This window comes from Lepidochelys olivacea, assembly GCF_965140295.1.
Source record: "Lepidochelys olivacea isolate rLepOli2 genome assembly, chromosome: 5".
In the NCBI taxonomy this organism is placed as follows: domain Eukaryota; kingdom Metazoa; phylum Chordata; order Testudines; family Cheloniidae; genus Lepidochelys; species Lepidochelys olivacea.
Genome location: NC_140415.1, coordinates 73,428,248 through 73,447,251, shown reverse-complemented (window position 1 = coordinate 73,447,251; position 19,004 = coordinate 73,428,248). Strand labels below are relative to the sequence as shown.

The 19,004-nt window shown below is 38.8% G+C and overlaps 1 protein-coding gene across 2 annotated transcripts in view; it reads right to left on the bottom strand.

Moving 5' to 3' along the window:
• Positions 1-19,004, bottom strand: part of KCNN2 (potassium calcium-activated channel subfamily N member 2) — a gene marked incomplete at its 5' end in the record, with an annotated part of 107,512 nt that overhangs the window by 30,613 nt on the left and 57,895 nt on the right. For both annotated transcript variants that reach the window (XM_084628238.1, XM_084628239.1), the window contains one exon: positions 562-703. In XM_084628238.1, the coding sequence (XP_084484364.1) occupies positions 562-703 (142 nt within the window). The remainder of the gene's footprint in view (positions 1-561; positions 704-19,004) is intronic.

Sequence of the window (19,004 nt, the reverse complement as noted above, 5' to 3'; positions counted from 1 at the left end):
TAACAAATGCCACATTAGCATTGCACTTATGGTAGACACATTATATAAACCTACTTAAAAGCAATGTATATATGTGGACTACCTTAGAAAACTTATGCACAGTAAAACATGTTATGGCAGACTAGTCACAGTAGCTTTTCTATATATTTAAATAACTTTTAAATGTTAAGAAACAGGTATAGGAATTATAGTTTTGCTATTATTATTGATCTACTTACATATGCCCAAACACAAAGCAAGATCCATAAAAAAGCGTTGTCGCTATTTCATAACCTTTAGAAACAGGCTTTATTGAGACTCTGATTCTCAGAACAGCAGCAGGTTAGATTCGGTTTCTCTGTGTTTCATGCTAAAGCTCTGCATTTACCTGTGAATGCTCTTAGTTAGCGCCAGAATGAAAGATCTATGGAGTGGCCCAAAGTAACCTATGTACTGTACAAACTACTGATAAGCATTTTATATCACCACCAGGAAGTGATGTTTTAAAGCCAACGATCTTGTGTTAGACTTGATTTAACTGAATACATGAGAAAGTTAGTGAAGAAAATCAGTGACACTTACCATTATTCCAGTAAGTAAACAGACTCCTTTCCCACAGTACGTATTAGGTACCATGTCACCATACCCAATAGATAGGAAAGTTATTGAAATCAACCACATGGCTCCAAGGAAGTTGCTAGTAACATCCTGTTGATCGTGGTACCTAAGAGATGGAAACAACGATTAACTCTATAATAAATACTTCTACTAAATTTCTGTGTTTTGAGAGGGAGCTTTCATTAGCTGGTGTCTCAGCTGTTCCTTCTCAAAGATGTAATGCTACTTTTATTTATGTATTTTTGTTTTGTTTTGTTTCTGGAGATAAGCAGTTGTTATATAAAACTGAGACACAACAACAAAAATCAGCGGGTACAACAGCAGAGGTATTTATCTGTGCTATTTAGTTGATATACTTTTATTATTACCTAATGTGGTGGAAGCCTTTGGCTGAAAAATTCCCCGCCCACCAGAATCATTTCATTAGGGGGAAAATTCTCTACCTCCACAGGTGCTGAAGCCTACTGTGCAGTGGAACCAGCACAATCTGCTGCCTGTATGGAAGTAGCAGTGGATCTCTGCAGGTGGTGGTGGAGGCATGGGTGGGCTGAGGGCAGGGCACCCCGTTCATCTCCCCAGCGACCAGCCTGAGTATACCCTTGCAAGCAGAGGTTCATTATTAAACTGACATGCGGACACCGAATTAAACTGAAGCAGTCTGGCACCATCATTCTACGTTACTACATTCAACAGCTACATTGCATTCCGACTTGACCATGAAAGGTTCATGTTAAAAATGTAAATATTTCTTTTTGTTAAAATTCAGTACTGACTACACACTGATTTTTGGGGATGTGCATTTTTGTTAAAATACTCTAGAACAATACAACTATTCCCCCGCCTCCAAAGAGAACAGTCTCAGAGAGAGGTTAAACAATATAGTGGCCCTTATATTACATTTGGGCCCAAACAGCTGTGAATCCAGTGGGACCTGCTTTAGGATCAAAACTTGTAGCCAACACACATAGTCTGAATGAAATGAATGCTCACCAGTGAAGCTTCTGGCAATTAGGGCAAATGGAAATCTTGTCTCCCAGGCACAGAGCAACACAGAGAAACCCGCCCTTTCTGCTACTGAAGCTTCAGGGTAACCCCATAGCTGCCAGGCTGTCCTACATGAGTGGTTTAGGCTGGAGTATTCTGGTGTTGCCCTCCCCATGGTGTACCCTGAGCCACTGTCCTCACTGGGCACAAGGACCACTTGTGGAGCTGTGCTCCATGAGATGCAGGAGCACACTGTCTCCTACCACAAAAGCAAGTTCCTTAACTTTGCTTCCTTAAGAGTCTCCTATGCTTGCAGAGATGGGCTAGGATTGCACAGGGAATGCATCAAAAGCTCTCTCATTCACAGAGTGGACACCATCATGACACTATGCTATGTCAGAGATGCAAGGATGCACATTTTTAACAGCACAATTATCAATGGTAATTTTCCAGGTTTCACTTGAGAGGTGTATCATAATTAGTAAGGTCTTTTAGATGAAATATTCACTAAAGCTGTCTGCATCTATATTTAGTAGCACACCACTTCAAGGACCTGTTCAAATGTTTTTATCTTGTCAGCTCTCAGCAACAAGCTGACTGATCTCTGGGATTTCCCACTCTGGTTATTTTAGCCTTTGATTTAGCAAGGAACACAAGAACATGTTTAACAGTGCTACCAACTCTTGTGATTTTACCATGAGTCTCATGATATTTGGTGTTTTCATTAAAGCCCCTCAAGCAATGTTGTTAAAAACTCCTCATGCAATGAGATAACAGCTTTCATAAAACAAAGAAAAGTTTCCAGCCCTAATGACTGCAGAAAACAAGTTTGGAATTGTGATCCCCTACTGCTCAAAAACCAGAAGGCAAAACAAAGAAAACCAAACAATGCATTAAATTTTATAATCTCATGACTTTTAAGCCAGCTTCATGACTTTTGTGGCCTGAGTCATGCTTTTGAATCCCTGAGGTTAGTAATCTAGCTTTAAATATTTGCTTAACTCCTACTGATTTTAATGAGACTATTTATGTTCTTAAAATTAAGCACATACTTAAGTACTTTGCTGACTCATGACCTGTATGTCTTTATTTATTTATTGGATCAGGTTCTAAGGGCTTGATCCTGCATCATGAAAGTCAATAGGAATTTTTCTGACTTCAGTGGGAGCAGCAGGTACAGGCCCCATCTCTATATTTAAGATGTTGCATGCACTGTATATATGATCAATTACAGAGTGAATCCATCTATATTAAAAATGGAAGAGATGAAGAGCATTTTCTGCATACTAGAAATTGCAATGTTGCATTTACAAGCTCTATGAGAATGACAACTGCAAAAGGATAAATGAGCCATTAAATCAGTTCAGTTTGAAATATCTATTTTTTACTTTTCAGACTTGTTTTAAATGCATTTTTAGTTATGCCAGACCCAGAGATATAAACCTATTTATCCACAGAACAAGTACAATGTGTATAGTGGCAGTTCAAACTTTCCCACAGTGTTCTACCAACATACCTCAAATCTGTCATAGAGAAAGAGGGCAGATGGGTTCTGTCCATTGTCTCTCTGCTGAGCCTACCAGTGACGGAGCCAATTGGAATGGTGATTATTGTGGTGAGGACACCTGCCCACTAGCAGCTGGAACCAATTTACTGAGATCACCAACTCACTTGCAGAAAGACTACTGAACAGCCATCAGCTGACAATAGCATTTGCTCAATAATAACCTGGGCTGGATTTTGAATGGCAACCTAGATGTCAAAGATTCCATAATCCAACTGCTATCCATTCCTTCTATGTCTGAAATAGCTCCACCACATGACAGTGTAGTCATCAGTGAGCAGTTTAGATGCTATCATATCAAAAGTTTAATAAAACTGTAGCAAGACAAAAAACAATGGTTAGATAAAATTGACTTAACACAGTTTTGTATAGCAGATTTTGTATAGGTTATCATTACAGCAAAAAGCTGGGTCATTTCAGAAAGCATGTGCAGTAAAACTGTGTCCGACTCAGATTGTTCTTATACAAGAATGGCAATTAAGAAGAAGAAGTGTGCAGACACACTCTATAAACATTTTACTTACAAAAATAAGTGGCCACATTACAAAACACTATGACCAAGTTAAACTAGATAAAATGAGGGCAAATTTGGACTTGTCTAACGGTCCATGAGTCAGAGGTGGGAGCTCTGAAATGGATCAGAGGGCCACATTAGACATAATTGTGCTTTGTTTAACTTTATCACTCAAACACCGATCACATTTTTAATGTGATATGGCTTGGCTATTTCTTAAAAAAAATTAATTAAATAGAAACATACTGTAGAAGTTGCCATACTGGATCACACCAGTTGCCTGTCTAGTTCAGTGTCCTGTCTCTGACACTGGTCAGTACTTCCTGTTTCTGAGGAAGCAGCAAGAAATCCTGAGAAGATAATTATGGAATAAATTGCCCTTAGAGGAATTTCTTCCTAATATACAACAATTCACAGTTGGCTTGTACCATGAAGCTCTATATCCTTTCACACAAACAAACCGCCTTATCAATGTAACTGTGGATCTTCTCGCTATTCATAGAAAAGTCTATGCCTTTTTTGAATCCTACTAAGCCTCACTGATATTTGTGGCAATGAACTTCACAGGGTGATTGTGTACTGTATACAAAACAGTATTTCCCTTTATCAGTTGAGATGAGACACTATTTCCTTTATTGCTGGGATGAGATATTTACTTTTTTCCTAAAGAAAATTAAAGGGAATATCAATGAATGGCCTGGCCCGTCTTCCATTTGGTTTACAAAACTCTGTGGGGCAAAAGGAGGCAGAAACTGGCCTCGTCTCCCCAGCTAGATATTTCCTCCATTTAGAGGAATTCTTGGCAAGCATACAGCTGGTTCCTACATAAAGCCCCTGAAAACTCTGACATAAATGGTTACTGATGTGTGGGATCAGCGAGATTACAGAATCACTGAAGTAGCTCTCCAGCTGACAGATGGTTCCTTGGGATCAGTTACCAGCTAATGGAGATTCATACAGATGGGGTAAAAACAGCCCCAGGATCTGGGGAGTAACTGGCTCCCTGTACCCCTCTAAGGATCTGGAACAATGCATTTCTAATTGATTTGACAGAAATAAAATAAGAAATCAATAAAAATGTATGTACAGCTTGAAGAAGACTTGAACACAATATCTTGAAATATCAGATAGAAAATTAGGGGCTGATATTGTTCCCTGGGAAGTCAGTGACAGAACTAATGAATGACTTTAGAAGGATGTAGGAATGAGCTCTTTATCCACTATAACTTTTGGCTAACTTAGTGGAAATATAGAGGCAATAATTTGGCCACCAGAAGGCTCTGTCTAGTGCATATCCATTAATAGAACAGAAATATTCAGGATTCCTAAAATACTAATTTCAAAACTGAATGTATGGAGTATAAAGTTCTTATGCAGTACATTCCATAGGTCTTACCACATGCATTCCAAATGTCATGGATATTAAACAAAATACTTTTCAGAATCTTTTGATTGATTAACAAAAAGACGTATTTAAATATTTTATTATAATGTAATATTTTTGGACAATGAAAGCAAGACTTGAGAACAGTCACCCATTTGAAATAGAGAATAAGAGCTAGCACATTTTAAACCCAACTATAACCACAACAGGAACTGAACTCACTGGGACACAACTGCCCTGCTCCAGCAGCACAAAGGGCTGCTTACTACAGCAGAAGATTCCCCTGGTGTGTGGGAATCCTTGGCTGGTGCAAAGGAGACACAGGCAGCTTTCTCTTACATCATCTTCCTTCCTCCTGTAGGGATACCCTAAAAGAAGGGAGAGGGCACACAGAAAACATTTCACTGTAATGGGGGACAGTTACAAACCGACGTAAGTTAGAGTAGTCCTGAGATTGTGCCAAGGGCTGAAACGATTATGCCTTTGCAAAAAAAGAGTAGGTGTGCTCCTTCTCACGTTGAAGTTAAGGAGTTTTGCCATTGGCTTCAAGAGTATTAGGATCAGATTCCTCAACTAATAAAGTTGCAGTAATTCAATACTCCAGATTCCATGTCACGTCTAGGCCTACAGAGATTGTAACAGTAGTGCTCTTTTTCTAATACGGCTCAAATCAATATCATGACTCAAAATTATTTTCCTTCATAATTGCATTTGTATTTGGTGATCTCATTTTAACTGCTATGTCTCCCTGTAGCAGCACATATTTATCACCCAGTAATTCTGCCTTGACAACTGCTTACATTCATCTTAAAAATTATGAGTAAAAAGAAACAAAATGTAAGTTTTAGCTTAACCAATGACATATTACTTCACTCTTAGTAGCTTTGTTTCAGTTTAGCCTACTTCACCTGACAGCTGACTGACAAATTTCACATTCCTTGATTTTATTTTCCTAGACAATCCAAGCAAAAAATTATTGTGGTATCAGCTGAGATGACCATCCTTTTTGCCAGGGGAAAATATAACAGACTGTTTGTATAGTAATCATAAAAATAAGTAAAAAATCTTAGCTTGAAATACCTTGCCAAGTCAAGTATGGGGTTTGTTAAATATTAAAACTCTTACACTAATAACAGCTGAAAGTTTGTTCAGCCCATTAAATCAGAAACTTGTCAAGGCTCAGATAAGACACTGATTTATTTAATTAGCTATTAAAGTTCTCCCACTATATTAAATCTTTTTGGCTGTTAAGTGCCTTTTCAGGTCTAGTTAAACAGTAGGCATAAGCAGTTCCCCCCCGCCTTTTAATACAGTGATGATCACAGATAGGTCTTTATTTTTCCACCATTTAAAAAGCAAAATCAACTGTGCTTAAAGCAACATACACCATGACTCAAAGTTGGCTTCTGTGAAGTCAACGGAAAAAACTTCCGTCAATGGGCTTTGGAGGGGTGAGATGGTTTCAAGTAGGTGATGTTCGATTTCCTTTTTTTCCCTCTGTCATCTTTGCTGGCCTCCTACAAACATTTATGAACAACAGCAAAATTTTTCTTGCAACATGAATAATTTCACAAATACACCAGGTGCTAAAGCAGATGTCTGGAACCCACAAACATAGATGCAAAAATACAGCAATTATAAATTAAGCTAAAGGTAAAAGGTATAGGCAAGTGGTCTTTTCTGAAGGTACTGAGGTCAAAATGTTGCAAGTAACTATAATTTCTCTCTTTTTTAATTAAACATTTATTCATTTTTGAGAATATTTATAAGGGTAATGGTTAGCTTGTACGTAAGAGAAATAAAGGCCACTGCCCTAGTTTTCAAAGGTGCGGAGCACATGTAGCTTCCAGAGATGTCAAAATCTAGCCAGAGTCCTCAAACTTCTGCAGTTCTTTCCATTGTTTATAAAGGAGTCTGTCAAGAGCTGTAATTTCAGCTAAATTATTATACCAGTACTCAGCCTTCAGAAACAAACAGGATTTCCACCTTTGCAAGAGAAGCCATTTGACTTCATGTGTAGCCTGAAGGAACCAGAGTTTCTAAGAGTTTGGATGACCCAACTTTAACTCTGTTAGACCTATATGGAAGTTCCAGATGTTACAGGATTATTCACATCTAAAATAAAATTGGTTCTGGCACAGACATCCTTCTCCAAACTGTTCACATGATGGCAGTCCAAGAACACAAATACTGATGAATCATAGACTTTGCTGCATCACCAGCATCTCTCCCTGCCTTAAATAAATGAGAAGTGTTCCTGTACATTAAGGAGCATCTCTGTTGAACTAACATTAACTGAAGACTGTTTAATATTTGTGACAAATATTATTTCATTAAGATGCAGTTAAGTGCATCTCTCAGGGAAACTTGTTTATCAAGGCTTATTGCTGTTTCCCTCACCAGGAAAGAATATACTATAACAGAAGGCCTATCATATTTACCATTCCCTTAAGTAGTTTTAACATATAGTGATTCCAGAGCACTAAGATCAAATTGGTGTTCCAAAAAATGCTTTAACTGTAGATGCTGCCAAGAACATTCTTGAGACAGTATGGAGGCAGATCCTTGATTAGGATGGAGCTATGACAATTTACAGCAGCTTATGATCTGCCTCTGGGTGTCTTGTAGGGCCTTAAATATGCCTGCTTGAATTAACTGGGACAGACTTAGAACTCCCCACAGAAGCACTATAGCGCTGCTCAGAAGACTAACTAAATGTTGATAATCTTACACAACTATCATGTATTAAAGCCAATGATGAATACCAAGCCCTCTCCTGGGCCTCCTATGTGAAACTGATGTCCAATCATCCAAAACATCCCTAAACAGGAATAGTGGTATTTTAATTCACTATCATATTCAGTCATTTTAAATAACCACTGTTACTATTGTACTTTCTCTAGCAAACATTTAGAAATATTTCTATGTACACAAACAATAGCAGAACTGCAATCTCAGCTGACTTTGAGCTGAACAATGACAGCATGCAAAATTCAATCTGTCATTTAGTGCAAACTGGAATATATTTCAGATACAGATGAATTGTTCATCTTGGTTTTACAGCACCATTCTTTATTGATTTAACCAAACATACACAACGTAACACCTCATCAGCAATAGGAAGAACTCATTCCTCAAAAACAATAATTCAGGAGTGATTTTATAATTGGGTTTTGATGACACAAATACTAAGTTACATGCCTCACTAGATCGGTCTGTTAATTCTCTATAGGTAGATAATATTTGTTCTTATGTGTTCCCCTGCATAATCCAGTGTAAGTTGTTCTGCATAACGAAAGACACACCTTCTACAAACATATCATAAGAAAAATCCATAGACTTTTATTTAGTGCTGAAGAAATATTCTGATAATTAAACTGAGCTGAAAACTTCACTAGAGTAAAACAGGCTTTTCCGCATGCCCACAAACTAAACAACTCTAGAAAACAATAGAATAATATCCCCAAGAGGTGGCAAGCACAACTAGGAGTTGTTCTAAGGACACTGCTGACCTCTCCCTTTGGAAGCAGCAGGATCATCGGGGAGAGACCTGTCTCCCACAGAGGTACCACCTCCTCTGTGTGCTCCACACATCCCGTAGTAAAGACATCTGCTCACTTGTCTCTATTGCGCCCATTCCCCTGAGAACCTCCTCCCCAATTACGGCACTCCACCCAGATATAGGACTACTCCTGTCGTGAAACAATTCCCATGTACTATCATCCCAATGAGACATCCAACCACTAAAAAGGCTCCTCTAATTGCTAATGCACCTCTCCCACCACTATGCAAGCTCCATGTGTGCTCTGCTCCGCAAAAGATCGAGACCTTTAACATTTCTGAGGAGGAGGAAGTGAAAAATGTCACTAGCTTTTTGAAGACCAACCCTTGAAGAAATTAAACAGGTTTTTACAATAGTTCAAGCCTTCCCCTCTGCCTCACTGAGAACAAGAAATGGGAGGTGTCTTCTTCCAGTTCATCCCCTCCACTCCACCCACACACTTCCTTTATGAAGAGGAGAAATGGGGCTCTCTGAGTCCAGACAACTTCTCTGAGTAGTTGGAAGGACAGTAATGTATCAAGATTGCTCAGTTACACTGTGTATAATTATCTCTTGCAGAGCACCTATCAACAATTCTGCTACTTCACAGCAGAGACAAAAGCTATGCTGAACTCACACACACAAATGAAATGGTATCTTTCATTACATTTTGACAAAGCAAAAATATTAGTGTCATCTTTTCACATTTCACATATAATGCTAAATCAAAATTTGGACTAGGTTTGTTCATGCAGCTCTTTTCCTGACCTTGAGAGCACAGGGGAAAGGCACCTCCTTTGCTCTGCCAGGCTCAGCACTTCCCCCTCTGGCAGTGGGGGGCTCTGGAGTAAATCAGTCCCAGTCCAGAGAGCTTTTAATTCCTCACTCAGGTTTTATTTTTCAGTATTTTACAAGCTGGGCCTGTGTGTTGGCCCAAACAGTACTCTTCAGCCAAACAAACAAAAAAAATTGTAACACAAAAAGGGAGTACCTCTCCCTGCCCCCTCTCTGGGGTGCTGCCTTGTTATGCTGGCTCTCGAATGCCAGTCCTTCTCCAAACAGGCAGGAAGCTTGGTTACTTCCCTCACAGGGAGGAAAGCAGCCTTTCAGCCAGGAGAAACCCTTTTTCCCTTAGGTACCTTGTCTCTCTTCCCTCTCTCTCTCCAGAAAAGGTTTTTTTTTGTTTTTTAAAGGTCAGAGGCAGCCCTTAATTGGACTCAGGTGTCCCTAGTTGACCTGAAGTAACCTCTTTTCAGCTTGGGGGAAAGACCTTTACAATTCTAGGGCTCACATACTGCCCTCCACCACTCTCTTACAGCTGTCCAACCTGACTTTGTCACAGCGCATAATGAGCTTGTCCCCCCTAATTTAACAACACTCTTACAACTACAGAACCCTCTTCATTGATTTCAAGTAGATTCCGATAACTCAGATGAAATCCTGGCTCCAAAGAGATCACTAGGAAAATTCCCCCTGATTTCAATAGTGCTAGGATTTCACCCCTCATTTTTGATGAAGCATCAGCAAATCAGTTTTTTAAAAATGTTTTTCTGCCCTAAAATATATTTGCATTTAAATATTTCTGAAATGTTTATTTTTGTGTTGTCTTGGATTCAAGTTTTTGGCTCTTAATTTTGAATAAAGCTTCCTTTTTTAGTTTGATTTTATACATTGAAAGACATTTCACATTCATTCATTAAAACTAATTAAATTAAAACTAATCAAATTAAACAAAAATTTATTTTTACTTCTGAAACGTTCTGAAGTGTGATAATGTTTCAATATGTTGATATTGGTGGCTGAAACTTAGTTAACATTGGTGTATATTTTTTCCTGGATCAAAATTTGGAAGGCTACTAAACCTGCTTCAAGTTTAAGCCACTCTCTATCTATTAGAGCCCAGGAGGAGATAATATTGGAGGCGTATTACCCAATAACTGCCTGCTGCAGGGTCCTCACACCTTCTCAGAAGCTCCTGGTGCTGGTCACAGTATGACTATTTGTCTCTTCCTCTGCACATTTACCCCCCAGGAACGTAGCCACTCCTGAGCTGTAGTGCAGCTAGCTACTCCTGAGGTCATAATTCTACGCCTATTAGTAAATGTTGAGAATAAGAGCAGCACTACTCCTACATTCACATTGATCCCCATACCTCTACTCCCAGTCACCTATTCACAACCTTGACTTTCCCCTAAATGCACCGTGTTCTGTATCCTCTCCTCTCTGTGTAGGATACTGCTGATTTTTAAAAAAAGAAAATTAATAAGAGCCAAAGTAAGCTTCCTACAAAATATTTTCTGATTGTTCAGTTAGCAAAAATTTTCCTCCAGACTTTCTTTATCTCCCATAATGACTTCAGCCTCTCTCTCTCTCTCTCTCTCTCTCTGTAACATTTCACCATGAAAACTTTTATAACCAGTATGTGGCCAATCACCAGCCATTCAGCTTACTTGTTCATTGTTCTTCTTTCCCATACCCCAAGGCTGTTTGTCTCTTTCTGCTAAGCTCTTTGGAACAGGGATGGTGCTTCCTTTTATGTTTGGAAAGCACCTACCTTATTTTGGTCACTGCTGGAAACAGTAATGATAATAAAAATAAGTGTAGTTTGAGAAATTAAAAGAACATGTCATAAAGATTTGTATTAGACTTGGAAATGTTAATTAAAGATGCCAGTGTAACACCATAGTTGCAACCAATGGCCACAATCCTGTTGACATCAATGGAAAGTTTTGCAAGCATAAGGCCTGTGGGACTGTGTCCGGTGTGAGAAATTACAAGGATCGCTACATTACAAAGAAGAGGAAATGGAATGAGAAAATAGGTTAGAATACACAAAGAAAATAAGAAGAAAAAGATATGTATGGTGGGAAATCTACTCATTGCTAAACTTACATTAAAATATGGATGCAGAGGACAGAATGACATAAGCTGTAGAAGAAAATTAAAATCTGTCTGAAAGGAATGTCATAGAATTTATTTTCTATAACTTGAGTGGTAAGTACTACAGATTTTTCAAAACAGCAAAGAGAGGTGCTACAATATAATTCTGAGTTCATTAAAACAGTGCTAGGCAGCAACATAAAACAAACAGAATTGTATTTAGTCACCGTCTGTGCCTCAGATTACATATTTATACAATAAATCTCATAGAAACTATAATTCTATCATAATACGTAAACATATACAGCATTCAGACCTTGTACGTTACTGTATACTCGTCTGGCTAATTTACCCAAGAATTAATGCCTATAGGGAGGAGAAGAGGAAAATATTATTTAAAGACAGGCTACCTTGGTAATGTATAAAAATTATATAAGAATTCATGAGATTTCAAGGTTCTGAAGAGCTCGCTAGAATATTTTAAATGTTCAGGCTTCTGTTATAAACCATTTGAAAGTCCCATTTCAGGAACATTTTGTATGAGATTCAGAAAAGGCATTTATATCACCTGCATTTACTAAGAATGAGCCAATGAAACTGGAAAGAAACAAATTAAAAATGGATAAAAGGATATTCTGTGACACAATGCATAATTAACCTATAGAATTTATTGCCACTAGATGTCATTAAGGACAAGAGATTAACAGGATTCAAAACAAATTTGACAGTTATATGTATAATGAGAACATCCACAGTTACATTAGTGAGATTTAAAATGTATAAGTAATAAAAATCTTGATGTTTCATGGCATAAAGCAACCACTAACTGTCAGGGATTAGAAGGAATTTTGCCTATAGGCAAGTTTAATGGATCTGTTAATCTCTTCATGTTTCATAGAATCATAGAACATCAGGGTTGGAAGGGACCTCAGGAGGTCATCTAGTCCAATTCCCTGCTCAAAGCATAACTGATTTAGCAGAATTAATGTTAAGAATGAATTCTAGCATTACACATGCCCTGTAGCTTTCAAAGCAGATGAAACCAGCTTCAGGATAACACCTTGAGTCAGGACAATCGTCATGACAAAGCATGATCCTTAAAAACCAGCACTGTGAATAGACAATTTGTGAGGCAGGGATACTTATAGGGAATTATAAGATGAAAAAGTTGAATGGAAAACAGAAACTGAAACAGTTTAGGCATAGCACTAAATATAGTTCTGCATGATTGTGGGACCAGACCCTGGTAAACACCCCTTAGTGGGGAGGGGAATCATCCGGTATGATAACGAGCCAGACATATCAAAGAAATCTGAAAAGGATTCCTGCACTGTGAAGGGAACTTGAAAGGAATGAATTTAGAGGTATGTCTCTCTTACAGACTGGATGGCCAAGAAGATCACAGCGAAAAAATGATTTTTATAAAATGCTAAGTCTTCTTTTTTGTTCCTTTATCACAAAGAGCTTTATGCAGTTGTTATATGTGCTACTTCTTTTGTTTTAATTTCTGTTCGCCTAGACTGATGTTTAGGAATTACCCAGAGAGGGAAAAAATAACCTAGCAAAGGGAGTCTGGAACCTGTCTCTTTTGGGATCATCATTCAAAAGGAGCATGGATTAAGAAGTCCCCTCCCATAAGGTGTGGCCCAATGGACACATGGAAAATGCCAACTAACCACACATGAGAAACAAAGTACAGGGGATGAAGGCAATGGCAGGTTATTCCAAAATTGCCCATTATGGAGTGTCTTACACTTTCCTCTGAAGCAATTGATACAGATTTAATCTAATATGGTAATTCCTGTGTGGAGTTTTTATTGTTTTGCCAAAGTGACATGAAGGACCAATTTGAATGGTGGTTTCATATGCCTCAATATGTGGAAACAGACATCTACCCCCTTGGGCTTGACTATCCTCTCATTTACATGGATGTAAGTCATGAGCAAGTGAGAAAGAATCAGGCTCTGTGTTTCTAAACAGGGTGCAATTTAAACAAAAGCATGCAAGAAAATAAATGAGAATTTTCATTTAAAAATACATATACTAGCTCTATCATTCTCTTATTCAGAAATTATAGGTGGGGCTAGTAGTGCTGCCTGTGATTAATACTTCCCATTAGAAGACCCTATTTTCAGTTGCTTATTATTCTGCCAAATGTTAGCTATTTGGGCTTAAATATTTTATGCCGGGTAATTAAAGACTGTATCACACAATGCAATGCACAAGGGGGCAAATAAGATTGTACAGGCAGCCTTAATTCTGACATCTCCTCATTTGCGTGATTGACTTTGCAGCCTTAATAATGTTCTTTTAAGATAATTTGTGTGTATTATATACATATATAAAAATGTGGCACTTTCTGCACCCATAGTTGTAGTGAGCAGCATAATATTAAAAATTTGTATTAAGTATTGATTAAAACAGAATCCTTTTATTTGCAAAATATGTCACAATTTCACAAAGTTTATAACCATATATTAGTTTAATATGTCTCATTTTAGGGATATCGATTCTTCACAATCAACAGTACCTTAATGGATTCCACTGGGAATCTTTCAGCATATTCACTTGCGATCAATATACTCCTTCCTCATCTTCCTTTGTCTTGCATTGCATGTTTTCTCTGGGTATATTCTGCTACTATTTTATAAAAGGACAAGTTTTTTCAAAGCTAAAATCAAACAATCAATTCATGTCCAAAGAAAACTGTCACTTAAACATAACTGCTTCATTCTCAAGCAGACCAGAAAAAAGTATTAATCATAATTCACTTAAAACCAAACCCACTGGTGATATTTTTTTCCTGACATAAAACTGCACAACTACGGAAAGCTTACCCTAGCCTTTCAGCCATACGGAGGAATCATGCTGCTGAGCTAATGCTGAGGTGTCTGGGAAGATACTGTGACAAACTGAATGGTCTCCAGGGTGTTTTTCTGCTATGAAACTAATTTCACATGTCATCATTCATTATGCAATTATTTTTTTTAATTCCTTGTTTCTTCACTATAACAGCAAAGCTCCATGTATGCCATTCCACAAAAGGTAATAAAACAGAAGCTTACAGTTGTAAAATTTAATCTTAACAGCTACAATACTTCAAAATAAAAATAGTTTTACTAGTGTGAGCAGATTTTCAAATGAAAAGTATATAGAATAGGGAGGGAGGACAAAATCTTATTTCCTTCAAAATTCCCTGATAAAATAAAATACTACTATTACCCAAAATATCTTTCCTACGTAATATAGCGTTAATAACCATTTTACATAAACCTATGTATGAAGAACCTTTTAACTAACTTAGGGCCTGATCCAAAGCCCCTGAGAGTCAATAGAAAGGTTCCTACTGATTTCCATGGGCTTTGGATCAGGCTCAGGTCTCATGCTACATTATTGGGACATTTCATTATTCCAAACAATTACTGCATCGATCATTATTTGTTTTTGTTTTTTTACCATTTTTAAAGGGAAAGGTTTTATTTATTTTTATGCTTCAACAATTCATTCTGTTGGAAACTAGATAGGTTTTCCTGAATATTTGTAAGAGATTTCCAAAGAAGAACACTGTTTACTTGCTGCTTACTTAGTAAATGTAATTTCATGGAATGTAAGAAAGTATAAAACACAGCTATTACATATTGTAATTCAGGAAACAAAGCAAAGAAAGCACATTTGTAAGATAAATAATATTTATATTTTTATATGAAACTCTTTAGCATGTTACTGCAAACACTTTTTAAAATTGCTTTCTCTTTCCCAAATTTTTACCACTTATCACCTCTGCAGGCAGACTTGGAAAATATTTATAAGGTGACTTGTCCAAAGATGATCTGGATCTCATATTTAGCTGTTCAACAAGAACATGTGGTTGTCCTAGCAAGTTTGCAGTCAGACATAATTGGCAATGTACAATCTTCCTAAAGTGCAGTCTGAGGCCCAATTGCCTGAGCTATGCAAGTGGAAAAAAATTAACAGAGTATTGGGCTGAGAGAACAAATCACCCATTTCTTCTGCTGGTCGCCAGTGCTTACTAGAACACAGAGAGGAGGACACTTTCCATTTTTATCTTCGGTTCCAACATAAAAAGAAAAGGAGTACTTGTGGCACCTTAGAGACTAACCAATTTATTTGAGCATCAGCTTTCGTGAGCTACAGCTCACTTCATCGGATGCATACCGTGGAAACTGCAGCAGACTTTATATACACACAGAGAATATGAAACAATACCTCCTCCCACCCCACTGTCCTGCTGGTAATAGCTTATCTAAAGTGATCATCAGGTTGGGCCATTTCCAGCACAAATCCAGGTTTTCTCACCCTCCACCCCCCCACACAAATTCACTCTCCTGCTGGTGATAGCCCATCCAAAGTGACAACTCTCTACACAATGTCCCAGGATGTACTGATGGGCAAATGGAAAACAGCAAGTGGTAATTAAATTCCACTAGTCCAGAAAAGGTTGTTCCAAGCTGCCAGATACCAGGATTTTCTCTAACCTTCCAAGGACATCTTTAATTAAATATATTATTCCTTAGAATATATATAACAATATGGACATTCATTTTCAGGAGATTAGGAAATTTTTCTCCTTTCCTACAGACAAATCAAAAGTCTATGCTTTGTCTGGTAAGACTACTACACTGTTCCATGCCTAGCAGATTAGCAATTGGAAGCACAGAAAAAGATTTAAAGGACTTCTATGACTGTATAGCACAGAGTAAAATGAAAAGCACTTTCATCACAGGTGTTGAAGAACAAAAGCTGCAATGGGAGAAATACTGTATTTTTGTCTTGCTATCAATAAACATAACCTACTTGTACTGTCTATATTGACAGTAATATAAGAATATCATGCTTAGTTTATTGCACATCTCCAATATCAGATTTGAAGCCAGAAGTATCACCCAGCCAGATGCATTTGATAAAAATGAAAGCACCTCAAGTGATTTTCACAATGTCATGTATTAGGGTTTTATACTGTCACCCATCACTTCATGGACTTCATGAATCTCTGGCTCTTCTCCCTTTTCATAGTAAAAACCTCTGCTTAAGGTAGAGTTTGGGATGTTTTGGTTTTGTTGGTCAGTCAATTTCTTTCTTTGATAGTTTCAAGTCTGTTTTATTTGCTTCAGGGGAATGCAAATAGAAAGGGTGTCAATATGGTAAATGTCATTCTTGTTGTAGTGGAAATGCTTTATCAAAAGGAAGATTTTGCAGTGTTTCCTAAAGATGGAAACATTGCATTCACATAATCACCTCTGGAAGTTTGTTCATAGCTAGATTGACCAAGAAAACCTTGCTGTCAACCTTCATGCACTTCATTCTAGGCTTTCTGATGTGCGATGTCCATTCACTCAGTGATCTCGTATATATTGTAACCCTCCTGCCCATCAGAGTTGGCAGCAACAAGGGTTGGGTTCAATATCTAGGGGACACAATGCAAAACCAGCTCAAGCCCCACCCAGTAACCTGGGACAATTACATACCACCCCCCTGGGCACCTCTAAGAGGCAATACTTCCCCTCTCGCAAGCACAGAGTCTGAGTGTAGCAAAATCCTTTTAATAAAGGAGGGAAACAATGCGGCATTATGTTGGAGAAACACCACAAACAGGATTCATAACACCGACCATGAGCAAATGACCCACCCCCAAGTAAGTTTGGCAGTGTCCTTTTCCCCTCAGGGTCTTAAGTCCAGCAACCCAATAGTCACCCCCCACCCCCACAGTTTCTGTCCTTGGTCAGTGCAACCCCCCAGAGTTCAGAAGTTCATCTGCAGAGGTTACCTCCCAGCCTAGGTGGAAGTGGAGGGAGGCATGGGGGGCATCTTACATGCTTCACTGCTCGGGTCAACGGCCAAGTGCCACGTCTCTCCATGGGGTACTGCTGCTGTCTTCACCACCAGCCGCGCCTCTCCGCCAGCCACCCTGCTATCCGCTCCGTTCCGCTCTGCTCTCCGCGCCTCTCCGTTAGCTGTCCTGCTGTCCGCTCCTCTCTGCCAACCACCCGGCTATCCGCTCCGCTATCTGCGCTAGCCATCCTGCTGTCCGCTCACCAACTTGTCTTCAGGCCTCACTCCCTATTTAACACAGCTCTCAGCAACTTCAGCTCTTTAGTGATTTCAGCTCTCAGTCATTTTTAGCTGGTAGTAGGGGAGCCTCAGTGCTGGTGCATCACTAGCCCAAAGTAGGTCTAATGCTTAGACACAGGTATCAGTGATTTCAGCTCTGCAGCATGTATCAAGACTCCTAATGGAGCCAAAATTAGCTCTGTTATTACACCGTGGAGAGAGGAGGGGGTAAAAGTAGTGTTTGTGGCCTCAGAAGGGGCCCACACTACGAGGTACACATACCTATCCCGAGCCTCTCTCAATTCCCTGGGGTTTGGAACCTATGTCCCTTGCCTAGCGAGTGCTACTTAGTTGAGGGCGAGTCCCTCCGTCATCAAATGCCAAGAACAATTCTACTGTCTTTGATTCACATACCCAGGATAACAACCCTTTATTACTCCTGCCCCAGTAACAGAGAGACTGGGGATCCAACAGCATCCAAAGTGACTATCATGCTAGGCTGGGTGGGCGTGCCCATGCAAACGAGATCAGCCCCTGAAGTCCTTTTCACAGCTCACCACCAGATGCCAGGGTAGAGCTCATTCAGACTCTGCTTACATATATTGAAGAGAAAGACAATATAGGACATTGAGGGACTCCATATGTGAGCTTCTTCAGAAAGGAGAAGTAATTACATATCATCCCTCTCTGAGCTCAACTAGAGAGGAACAATTGGACAGAGCTATTGTAGTGCTGTGCCCTCTATTTCTGCTATGTCATGTGGGCAGGTTAGCAGTACCTTATGGTCTACTAACTCAAAAGCATCAAAGAAATCCACCAGTATATGTGTGGAAAGCTTGTCAGATGTTCATTGTTGGCAATTTCCTTGTAAACGAATACTGATTTTCCATACAATATTTGTGTGAGGCAATGCAAATGACTGGACATTTAAATTGGCCATTTAGGTCCTGATTCTATAAAGCACTTAAGCATGTGCTTAGTTGTTTTGCTCAACTGGGTCCTTAATAAAAGATTAAATGAAAGGAACTTGGTAGTTGTGGGAGTGCTCAGGGCTTTGATAACAGGACACTGAACTTTTCATTGCTGAAGTTACTGGTTTGAATTCAAAACAAACATTTGCCAACTGTACGCTGTTCAGCCTGTGTGACATGGATCCACATCACAAAAACTATCAATACAATTAGTACTAAATGGCAACAAGGCAGATAGCCTGAGCAGAGAGGTCAAATATTAAATGAGCATGGAGACTAATTTGCAGTACTCTCTTACCCCAAGAGATGGTTCATCTAGCCTGGCTGAAGCTCATTGATGAGGCAGTGTGGAAGAATCTGCATTGCCCATCCAGCTCTATGGATAGAAGACTTGTGTCTTTAAATCTGCCAATCCTGCTCATTTCACAAGGTCAAATTCAACTTAAAAAGAAAAATTAAACCAAACATCTTACTGTTGCTTGGAAGAGTTGGCCTTCCAA